At 33.4% G+C, this 12,944-nt stretch overlaps 1 protein-coding gene across 2 annotated transcripts in view; it reads left to right on the top strand.

Annotated features, from left to right (window-relative positions):
* The window catches only part of LOC119832877 (ammonium transporter Rh type B-A), a 40,373-nt gene extending 27,704 nt beyond the window's left edge, over window positions 1–12,669 (top strand). For both annotated transcript variants that reach the window (XM_038356681.1, XM_038356680.1), the window contains exons 7-10: window positions 1,663–1,857; window positions 3,540–3,701; window positions 4,080–4,176; window positions 12,501–12,669. In XM_038356681.1, the coding sequence (XP_038212609.1) occupies window positions 1,663–1,857; window positions 3,540–3,701; window positions 4,080–4,176; window positions 12,501–12,583 (537 nt within the window). In that variant the 3' untranslated portion in view covers window positions 12,584–12,669. The remainder of the gene's footprint in view (window positions 1–1,662; window positions 1,858–3,539; window positions 3,702–4,079; window positions 4,177–12,500) is intronic.
* Window positions 12,670–12,944: the final 275 nt, after the last annotated feature.

The raw sequence follows: 12,944 nt of genomic DNA, 5'->3' as shown, positions 1-12,944 counted from the left end.
CACTAATCATTTTTTCACCTTTAAAAGAATTTATTTTTATTTATTTATATAATAACGTTTATCGGAATAACTTACAGGAAAATATTGAAGCGAAAGTTTTCTATAAAAGAATAAACTTCAAGTAAGCAATTGCGCATTCCGAACGAATAATCTACAATTATGCCACGATAGTAATGCTTTTTTGATTAATTTGTTGCATTAAAATTCTTCTTCTTTCTATCTATTATTTTTGTGAAATTTCAATGTATTCTCAGAATAAATTAATATGTTACACGAAATTGAGATCATCTCAAACATACTTTCGCTCGTGTAGATTTATATTAAAAGAAATTTGCACCGCTGCTTTATTCATTAACATGTTTTCATACAAAATATCCTGAATCTGCAAGCTGCTTTGAACGAAATACAAAAATAAAACTATAAACGTGAAAATATCTCTACCAGTAGCATTCCTAAACATCTTGATAACATTTTCATTAGAATCGAGAATCTGTTCTTGGTGCAAATATTTTAATTTAAATAGTTTTAAAAAGGTTTTGCTTTAATGAATTCAGTTTCAAGTTCCTGGGCGAAGACAAGTTTAATCGTGAAAAGAATCTGTATGGAATTGTATTGCATGTTTCAATGATAAACAATATAAGAAAAATATTTCAAACTGACTATCTTGAAATGTAGTGAGACTTGAATCATGCCGTAAAATTAAACTCAAGACAATACAATGTTTAGTATTTTAAGCTTTTATCTAATACACACTCCTTACTGAATAAAATTATTATAAACACATAAGTTCACAAGGGTATTCCTTCAGTGAGACTACTTAAAAAAGTCTGACGTTACTTTGTAAACTAATTTTACTGTTTCCATCGTGTAAAAAAGTAATATAAAACTTTTTTTACTAATTAATATCTTCTTATATATAAAATTCTCGTGTCACAATGTTAGTCTCTATACTCCTCCGAAACGGCTTGACCGATTCCTCTGAAATTTGGTAAGCATATTGGGTAGGCCTGAGAATCGGCTAACATCTATTTTTCATACCACTAAACGATAAGAGTAAGGCAGAACAGCGTTTGCCGGGTGCAGCTAGTTTTATATAAGCTGGAAGCTTAGGATTCTACATTATGTAATGTTTAGTTTATTAACACGCTTTTATTAGCTACACCTCTGCTTTTGTATGTATCCAATTCACTTAGACTCCATTTTGATCCGCTATAAACGGACAAACTTAATTTAAACTTTGTACACATATCAAGGATTGGTGACAATACAATGATTGCATGAGCTTCTCTAAGTACCCTGATAAGGATAGCTCGCACCTGGGAAGTACCACACTACCACAGAAAACCGTCGTGTACTATTTGTACATGCTATTGTGATTCGTTCGGTGAGTGAGGGAGACAGAGACCCTTCCCAGTTCTTTCCCTTATTCCTCTCGTCCTTTTTTTATATCTTTCCGATTTAAAGCCGGCAATCCATTTGGAGTGGCGTACATCGACCTTGCGCCTCTCTAAATGTTCATGGGCAGTGGTAGCGCTTACCATCAGGCAACCCACTAGACATATGAAAGGATAAATGTTATCCTTTCTTCATTTCTCAGTATAAAGTGAGACAATTTAGTTGATCATTTCGTTAAAGCCTGTTTTTCTAACTTCCCCGTGCCAGGTAACGACATTCGTATTCTCGTCCCTGGTGAGCCACCACGGCGGCAAGTTGGACATGGTGCACGTGCAGAACTCGACGCTGGCCGGCGGCGTGGCGGTCGGATCTGTGTGCAACATGCACATCAGCGCGGGCGGCGCGATCGCCGTGGGGATCGGAGCGGGCGCGCTGAGCGTGCTCGGCTATCGGTATCTGACGGTGAGTGTGCTGTTTGTCCGTGACGGGTTGCTAGGCAACGGCGTCCGGGTTGCTAGGTGACGGTGTCCTTATTCTCGACCCTGATGAGCCTTTACGGCGGCAGCTGGATATGGTGCACGTTCGTTTGCAACATGTCAGTATGGACTTCGAGTGGTGAAATGACGGAAAGGATCGGGGCGGTGGTGTTAAGTGTGATGGGATATTGATATCTGACGGTGAGTTGGTTTTCCTTTATTATTTATTATGCTTGATATAAAAAGCAGTGGTGGCTCAGTGGTGAGGACCTCGGACTTCAAAATCGGTAAGCCGGGGTTCGAGACCGGGCGAGCGCGCAGAAAATAAATTGATTTTTCAATTTATCTGCGCATGTAAAACAACATCACCACTGCTTAAACGGTGAAGGAAAACATCGTGAGGAAACCGGCATGTCCAAGAATTAAAAGTTCGACGGCATGTGACATCTACCAACCCGCACTTGGCCAGCGTGGTGGATTATGGCCTAAACCCTCATAGGAGGCCTGTGTCCCAGCAGTGGGAACATATATGGGCTGATGATGATGATGATGATGATGATGATGCTTGATATTTCACTTGATCTGCCATTATGTTTCCGTTTAAATTGGATTAAATTTATCTATTATTTCAAGAATTAATAAAAAATCTTCGAGTGAATGATAAAATCAATCCAATTTAACGTTCATCCCTGTAATTATTATCTAAATTTTATCAGAATCTCATTATCAGAAGTTCGTTTAATATAATATAAACTTATAAATACAATATAATTGTCATTGTAATCCAAACCCGCAAGTAATACGCATTAGTATCGACATAGCGAGGACAATAACTTCGGAATGTCGGACGTGTGCTGGCCATGCCGCCATATCTTATTAAATTTTCTTTTGTCCCACTATTTTATTTGAAAAGTGGGAACATGCTATTGGAAAAGATAGAGGAAGGAATGCCAATCCTTTTAAGCATTAAGAAGCTTTCATGATACTTGTGACTGAAAGTTTGTGGTTCAGAGAAAGACTAAATTTTTTTAGTAGGTTAGCACTAAAAAAATAATCTATCATTCTAATATTGTGATATATTAAGCAAATAAAAATTTCTGTTTTCTATTAAAAATACGGAAGTTACTCTTTTTGTTTGTTTGTTTCTTGTTGCCTAAACCATGAAATCGATTTTGGTGGTGGTGGTGGTGGTGGTGGTGAAAATGACACAAAGATAGTTTGAGGCCTTAAAAGGATACAGATATACGGAAATCCCACAGGAACGGGAATTATGTGGATCTGTCTGCCTACTCCAAACGGATGAAATCTGAAAAGCTAGTGATAAATAAATAATGTATCGAGATATAGATGAAATATCGTTACAACAAAATGCTGGGTCGTTTATTAATCCTTTACATATATTCAGGCTTTTTAGAAAATCAGTGTTATGGAAGATTCCCATCAAACCTTTTTGGGCATTATCTATTCATTCTTTATCAATATTTTATATGGTTACACCTTTTATCCCAACTGCACAGCAGTCTGTGATTATACAGGAGTTTCAAACAGTCACCTTTATTCTAACAAACTAATCACAAAATCATTAAACATGATTAGCCTTTCTGTAGTTATTATACGACATTCATTATTATCTTTCATTAATATATAGATTTTTTCTTCTTACCTCAGCCACTCCTTACACGTATTGGCATCCGGGACACATGTGGCGTGAACAACTTGCACGGTATGCCCGGGATTTACTCCGGGATTTTGACTGTGATATTCGCTGCGATGGCCACTAAGGAACAGTATGGCAGCGAGCTACATGACGTCTTTGAGGCTATTCATGAGGCGAGTGAAGCTTTTTGTCGTGTTTAACATTAGATTTTGATCTTTACTTCAATTTTTGACAATTAACACAATTGGGGAGTCAAAGGCCCGTGTCTTATCCTTCAAAAAATGTTTATTTATAGTAATAGTGCAAAATATACATTAGTCAACTGTCTATTTCAACGAAATAATCTTAAAGACTGTTCAAATAGAATAAATTATTTATTTCATGTGACCATTTATCGAACATGGCTATTTAACGCGAAATGTATTAACCATTAGCTATGTTTCTAGAATGTGTAATATCATCATGGCGACACAGGCGACGAGGGACATAGGCGTTCTATGTTCATCATCACATCATGGCGTGATGTGTATTATAATTTATACAATTTTCAGGATGGCACCGGGAGGACAGCTGGCGAGCAAGCCCTAAACCAATTCCTAGCTCTCATTGTTACACTTGCAGTGTCATTTGTGGGCGGATTTATTACAGGTTCGTCAATTAATTATATATATAAAATTCCCGTGTCACAATTTTAGTTATCAAACTCCGAAACGGCTGGACAGATTCTTATGAAATTTTGTGTGTATATTGGGTATGTCTGAGAATCGATCAACATCTATTTTTCATACCCCTAAATGATAAGAGTAAGGCAGAACAGCGTTTTCCGGGTCAGCTAGTTATATATAAATTTGCTTTACCCAAAAATATTTAATAAATAGAACTGACGTATAATAAGAAAATATTTTCCAAACCGGTAGAACGTTATATTATCTGATTAAATGATGAATGTATATTATTTCTTACATGTAATGTAGACAAACATCAAATGAAACAAAGAGTAATTTCATTATCTTTACAAAGTAAAGAATTGTGTACAGAGGCTAATATATTTCAAAGAAAAATGTGAAATTGTACGATGGAGGCCGTGCTGAGAAAATTGACTTCATTAAACAGACTGATACTACAAAATTTATAATATATTTAGATATTATACTCCTCATCCTAATAAATAAATAATAAAAACACTTTTTAAAATAATAAACTTCATCCTAAAGCTGATACTTAAAAGGTTAGCCGAATTTTATGTAATCAATTTGTTTTTTTATGTTGGTTTTACGTCGCATTCAACTAGTTAAACAGGTTCGTTTAAGTGGCTAGGCATACATTAAACATAATATCATGAGGCTGATTACGCATGTACCAGAATTGAGTATACCAGAGAAAAGTAGAAAATGAGTATTATACTATTCGTAGTTCAGGCAAATTAATATTCTGTATTTATAATAACTTTGTTATGGCGAGATAGTGTTACCACAAAATAAATTAGAATCTAATTTTTAATTTCAATTCGTGAAAGTTTTACATTTAGCAATTAATATTTTTTTCAAACTAGAAAAGCTTTCACTTCTTCATAATAATCATTCATTATAAATATAACGTCTAATGTTGAATCTGCTTCATTATTAGTAGATATCACAAGTGCCCTCATCTAGTACAGCTAGAAGATTGTACTGTTGATAATTAAGAAAGAAAATAATTACCTTCTATCCACAATTTAGCGTACAAATCACAAAATATCACGCCCATTTCAAGCGCGATATCGCACTTATAAAATTTAATAATTCATTAGGAATGAATGAATTATTAAATTTTATAAGTTTTATGTTTTATCCATTTTTTATCATGGTTTTACCATGTTTTATCGCCGATTGTAAGGTGCACGCACAAAGAATTCATCGAGGATATTTATAAGGATATTACGTTAAACGCCTCCCTGTGCGCGACTTGGTAACTGACATACTTGTTATAATATATAATTTATGGCGCTTTCGCGAACATTTTCCGTCACACCGTAAGCTAAAATGTTACGTATTTGCATCTGTACTGCTCGCGTCTGAACCTACCTGTTCTCTGCTATTATGAACCTGTTAAAATACCGTATGTACGAGAAAAATAGCGGAGAATATGTTTTTAAAAGTTGCGTTGTTTATCACATAGATTATAATTGGCTGAATTCTTTTTCAGCATTCGAATGTCTCTCTTTCGGATCTTTATGTTTTTCAAATATTTACAAATTGCATTTAATGTTATTGAGAACTCCTTTTTTGGTTTGTTTTGATTGTAACACTTAATATTATGTAAGCGTGAGAGCATTAAAATTGATTCCATAATATAGCTGCAATATTTTCAAATTTTCAAACATTAAAGGATTTCAGTAACGAACTCACAAAAAAAAAATTAAGATACTTTTCACATTTATATGAACTCGTATAATTTAAATCAAATATTACAGTTATTCGAAAAGGCGTATAACAAATAAACACAACCATCCAACTATCGGAAACTATGATAAAACGCGTGTGCGGCTTTTACCGTGGCCAGCTTCATTACTGGGCCGTGTTAATGAATATATTGTTCACTTTATTTTAAATGTGTTCGGTGTCAATATATGTTGTGTTTAGCTGAGGTTTTTCTAGTTAATGCAATGTGGGATTTACACTAGTTTAATGTTATTATAGTTCGATGCAGAATAACATTTACTTGTAAAGAAATTACCCCTAATTTGATAAGTGTGATCTACACTGATATTATAAAGAGAAAACCTGTGTATGTTTGTGTGTTTGTAACGTTTTCAAGCAAATACTGTTGGACCTATTTAAAAAATTCTTACATCTGTAGAAAGCTGCAACGTACGTGCCGTACCAAGGGCGAAGCCATGGTGAACATCTAAGTCATATGCTTCTCTGTATTGTGTGCATTTTTCCCTTTATTTTCTTATATGCTCCTTCGCGTTTTTCATTATTTCTATAGATGTCGAAGTAGCGGTAAAATAAAAAACTTGACAATGTTAAGTCATAGATATACAATTTGCATAAAAAATGTCAAAACATAAAACAAAAGAAAACATCTAATATTTTCTCTCTGTAGTAAAATCACAACATCGACGCTTCAAATTTTCATAAAATAGATTAAAAAGTGAATATTGTGCTGAAAGATAACAATAAATATTAGGATATTTTATTGCTCTAGCGAGAGCCTATATCTGCAAAACTAGATCATATCGCCCCAAACAAATATAACCAGTGAAACAGACAGGAATAATATTCAAGTTTGTGTTTGTTTAACACATTACTTTATACATAAGCCTCAATAAAATATATCCTATTAATATAAAAAAATTAAATCTCCTTATAGTGAAACTTTTTGGATTTGGACTAAACCGATACGAAAAATGTACATAGATGGCTAAAAACTGAGGAAGGACACAGGTTTTATTAAAAATCCTTAGGAATAGTAACTATGTGAGTTTTTCTTTGGCAACGCGGGCGAAGCTGTTAAATACATACTATAAAATATTAATACTAGATGTGATTCTAAAATACACACCAGTGGAGTAATTAAGGCCATGCATATTTTCCAAGCTTTTATGAAAAAGACACAATATTTTGAAAATTGATCCCCAACTCTCAGTTTTAATTTTGTCATTAATTTAATTGATTTGACAATAATCGTATTATTATACTGGTATTTACAAATTCCCAACAACACTTCAGTTTGTAAACCAGTTCATAATTTACATTCGCTTCGCAAATACGCTGTCTGAATCCACCGGATTTTGGCTTTTTTAAACTGTAACATAAATTGAATAATACACTAAAATTTTAAGTGTATTTTAATGCCTTCATATAATATAACAAACGTGATTGATTGTTCGATACTACCAACCATAATCAATATTACAAAAGTATGCTAAAATTATAAGAGCGAAAGACAATAAAATATTTCCGAATAATGAATAAAAATGTTTCATTTACAAGGGTTTGAATGCATAATTTTTATGTAACTGAACACGATGCAATTGCCCATTATTCAAAATAACATTTTAATATAAAACTTTACTATAATGTTTATGTAAGCGGATGCAACACATTATTAGGTAGTTATTTCGCCGAAATAGCCGGATTAAGTGCTGAATTATATCAATTTATGCTACACACTCTTATTTAATACATGCCCTTGTATGAGTATTTTGTTCAACCGTTATTTTAATATAAATTACTAACCGCATAAACTGTATTCTTAAACGAAATGGTTATAGGTTAATAAAAGTTTTTAGCGATGTAATAGTATTAATATTCATTGACTATGGATAGAACGTGTCGTTAAGAATTATAGTATCACTATTGAATAAAAATAAGCATATTTAATATTGAAATTTTATCTATACTACTGACTAAAATATAAAATTAGATATGCTGTTAAATTACGTTATCTGTTAAATCTAATAAAAATTACGTTTAAACTATTGGGCAACCTTGTACGAGTACTACAAATTTAAATACACTTTACAATACATTTATGCCATACTTTCATCAATAACGTTACGGCATGCAAAAGTTCGACGGTTAAAAGCGGCCACCTAGAAGCTCATAGTATCTCACTTAAACAAGTTTCACGAACACAAATCACATGTTCAAAAAAACGCTTATACGATTCCCCGATACCGAAACTCGACCCAATATTTCATTCTAATCGAAGTGAAACGAGATAAAAGCGCGAAACTTGTCGGCTACGGCGGAAAATATTTCGTACAGGGGCAACTCTAATTTGCTGGCGCGTAGTTATTGGCGATAGTTGCTCGCTCAAGTCGTACGTCAATTGATAGACATTATGCAGTAAACGATGTGATTAAAGTGATTTCAAGTAATTATGATTAGATATAACAAGAATTGAATGATACTTTTTATGTATATTAGGATGGAGCGATATAAAACCCATTCAGTCTGTTTATCTTCGAAATAACTATTGACAATTGCATTTTCCTCAAATTATCATGCATAAAATAATGTAATTGAAAATGGTCGATTTTTAAAATACCTTAAAAAACTCATTTAGCGTGTTACGAACCCTAAACGATCATTCTTTAATAAATCACTTTAATGTCAGTTAACTGGATGAGTTGATAAAAAATAGATTTTTAAACCAGTAACAGCCCACAAATAAATGATTAAACTACGCTTGAAGCTATGTTTAAAAAGACATCATATCAAAGTAACAACTCGTGTAACCAGTGCGAGTAGCAGCAGCGATGTAAATCAGCATTAGGCTCATAAAGTACGGCGCCTTATCTGACACCGTTTTGTTATTGACCTTTGTAGATCAATTTAGTTCGTTACGTCTGATGCGAGGGTTCGGCCTCACAATGCCCGAAACAAAAGCCTCTAAGCGGGAACACCATCTATCTTCGCCCTCTTTTATTATTTAAACCGCTTTCAGTCGCTCACTTGTATAAAGTTGGCCGAATTATGTATCACGTTATATTTCGGTGGAATATCGCGATGTTTTATTTTACGCAATGTTTGTTTATTGAGCGTTGTTTTTGTTTCGCACAATGAGGACAATGGAGCGATGTGTACTTGAATTGAAAGGGTGGTTAAGGGAATATGGCTTATTTAGTACGGAATAGCGCTTCCGATTCGTGTTCCTTTTTCATTGTATTTATTTACAAAAAATTGTTATGTTGATTTTTTATATGTTTATAATTACCACAAAAGATAGATTGTTGGTGTGTTTGATTGCAATGGATAGAAACAAAAGCTACTTACGGCTGCGTGATAAAAATTTTCCCAGTTTCATTTTGTTTTGAGTGACGCAGGCATTTTTTATTTTGATCCCAGTTCAAAGGGGTTAGTGGCTAGAGTATAGAGTTGATATAAGCATTTGCGGTCTTTTTCTGGTTATGTTATCGATTAGAATAATATGAATTGCAATTTAGGTTAATGTGACAGTTCCTATTTTAGTATCGCTTTTATTTTATTGTATAATAATGTCAATTGGTACTTTTTGTAAATTTATTTATATTGCGATAATAATACATGTAGAAAGAAATCAAAGCCTCGGTCAGTATTATAATTGATTATTTTTATTTAAACTCATATGCAGTACGACAATGTTTTTCCTACACGTGATATAATCGGTTAGATCGACATAACAATGCTATAAAATACCGTTACATAATTGTAACAATAAAATTATATTACTCGGGTAAGAACATTATCTCTTACATATTATTTCAGTGTATAAACAGTGTTCTTATCAAAATGCTGTGACTCCCTGTTACTTGAGTCTTGAACAAAAGTTTTTACGCACTCGATAATCCGAGCGTTTTATCTAAAAGAATTCGGCGCCTGCCATTTATTTGAACATCAATATCATTCAATCGGATTGAGAATCTCTCTTATGTAACGCCTGATGATAATACTAAATGAAGGGATCGAATCGAGAATCGATTTGCGAGAACGTTTGTAATAAATCGAGTAATAAATCGACGTTATGCGCGCGCTGCGTGCATTTGTATGTTAGTTCAAATAAAAAATATAAGCTTTTTCAACATAATATTTCGTGTGTGGCACAATATTTGAATCTTGTTTTTTATGAGGCGTTTAGATTAGGAAGATATGGTAATTGTGTATTTTATAATTTATCTAGCTATACGTATTTAATATTTATATAGTTTAACTAGCTGCGCCCCGCGGTTTCACCCGCGTAAGTCCGTATCCCGTAGGAATATCGGGATAAAAAAAAAGATGTTGGCCGATTCTCAGACCTACCCAATATGCTTACCAAATTTCAGAGGAATCGGTCAAGCCGTTTCGGAGGAGTATGGCAACGAAAACTGTGACACGAGAATTTTATATATAGTTTAATAGTTTGATAAAATAATAAAAATGTGCAGTTTTGGCTTGTGTTTAATCACTTTATAATACATATCCTATTGAATAAAATGAATAGGACACAAGAATATTCTGGTGCGCAATTTTGTCGTCAAACGTCATTGCATGACAGATAGTTAAGTGTTGTTTGTGTGGTTATGATATCTCCCTATATACAATAATAATACTTATCTCATTTCAATAACTCAAACTTCCTGTTGAATGTATTAATTAAACAACTGGATAAATGAACAACACAACCATATCTACATCGCTCACGCAAAACATTGTCTGAAGAAAATGAGGTAGATAATATTTCCTAAAAACTAGTAGATAGGTTCTTTTTCTTTTTTAGTCCACAAAACTGGGTACAAGTATCCACATTTGTTTTTTTTTTTGGTTTTTGGCAACGTTCACTTTATTTAATTCCTTATAAGTAGACACAACATGAAGTCATACAATAAAAATGAAAATGATTCGGATACCTTAATTTTGTTTTCTCTAACAATTTTTCGTAACGAGGCATAAAGTAACATCTGTTACTTTGATTCAAAAATGTTACTAGATAATCTTATCCAGTAACATTTTTGAATCATTCCTGAATGAGACGAAAGAACCACTAAATAAGTCTATTTCTGACTGGATATCATTTGAGACAGGATAATATGTTTTTAGAATGCTTTTGAAGCAATCGAAAAATTTTCCATTCAGCTGTTTGAGCTCGCATTTCGGTGAACAACACGTTTATTATATACCACTACATACCAGTACAATATAAAACTTAGTGGATCGGTGTAGAACAGCTCTTGTAAATCAGTTCGCGTTTATGGCGTGTGATGCTACTAGCTTGCTGTGGTAGAAATAATCCGGATTGGAGAAAAGCCTCACGCCTGTATCGGTCCACGGCGGCTCTGTCGCTGTGAGGCACTAATTCCGAAAGGGGATCACGTTAATACATACTGTGTTTGATATACACGTTTTGGAGTTTGCTCAAGTACTAGACTATTCAACTAATTCCTGTTATCGGTTATATTATTCGTTATTAGCTGTTCACCCGTGGTATGTGTATAGCCTATGACACTCGGCTTTCTAGAGGTGAAAGAATTTTTGAAATCCGTCCAGTGCTTTTTGCGTGAAAGTGTTAGAAATACACAAAATAAAAAATACAAGGACACAAAAGTTTATTTTTCAATATTAGTGTAGATAATGTGAGGCATTCAACGACCGATTTATTTCAACTTCAAGTTCAAACTGAAACTCTATCTGCAATATGTCAATGAAAATATCTGCTAAGTTATTCTGTAACCGATAGAATTCCATGATTTTATGGTAATACATAGAAATGTCGTTTCCTTCTTAATTTAATCATTCCACGTACGCTCTGATATCAACCGGAGTCAATAACACCATCCATCATCTCTGAAGGGGAAAAGACAAATCTCAAAAACTATTTGACCTACGAACATGAACTTTGGCAAGTCAAGTGGGAAAGGATTTTGCGACAAGGAATGTTCCAATACTACAGGCGTCGCGAACTTCAGTTTATATTATTTCAAATGAACAATGCTGTGGACTGTGACCTGTGTCCATGTTATTTTTTTATTGATAAGTATTGTTCAACCAGGTCATGAAGCATCTTTACAAATACAGCTTTACTTCTTATTTTATGTCTTGCAGAGATGTAAAAAAACCCCAAGTCACGCTCTAGCCAGGATGCCAAATGCCACCCTTGCGACAAACGTCAAACAACATATTCGTTTATAATATTAGCACAGAGCAGAAAAAACAATTTAAAAAAGCAATAGTTTATGATTTGTGTAAGAATGCGTTATTCCCCCACTATTTACTCGCAACTCTTGCAATGAGTACACTACAATGCGCGATCACTCGCGTAGTACAGTAGGGTACCTATACATTGCAAGCAATGTAATATTTTCAATCGTCGTCGTTTTTAATAACATATAGGTTGACATGTTATGCGCTGCCTCCTCCACACGGCTTTTCTATCTCTTCTATGTTCTGTGAATAATACTATTACATGATATTAAATATCAGGGTAAAATATTGTTTGTATTTCTATAATGTTATCTTTTGTTTCAGGTCTTATCGCTAAATTGCCATTCTTGGAGCCATTGAAGGACACAGAAGAATATAATGACGAAGTCAACTGGGATTTGCCGTGATTGAATAATTTTGTAGTTATTTTTGCTGTCGTGTCATAATACTGTTGCGTGATATTGTTATCGATATTATACGTTTTACCTTCTCATTATAAGTTCATTATTGCTTCTAATAACCAACGATGAATATATTTTTTATATTTTTACATTTATTTATTATTTTTTTTTTTATACATTCACGCCTTATAATAAAAAATACACAAAATTAGAGGAGCTCGGTATATGTGGAAGTTAGAAAGGTATATAAAATTTATATGAGTGTGTGAGTATTTTAATTTACCATAGTAGCATTTTATATAGTCTTTAAAGATATTTCTTTAATTAAATATTATTAATTGTGTGTTCTATTTTCATTATAACGAAA

Source organism: Zerene cesonia, chromosome 16 (genome assembly GCF_012273895.1).
Source record: "Zerene cesonia ecotype Mississippi chromosome 16, Zerene_cesonia_1.1, whole genome shotgun sequence".
NCBI lineage: Eukaryota > Metazoa > Arthropoda > Insecta > Lepidoptera > Pieridae > Zerene > Zerene cesonia.
This window is presented reverse-complemented; position numbering and strand designations above follow the sequence as displayed.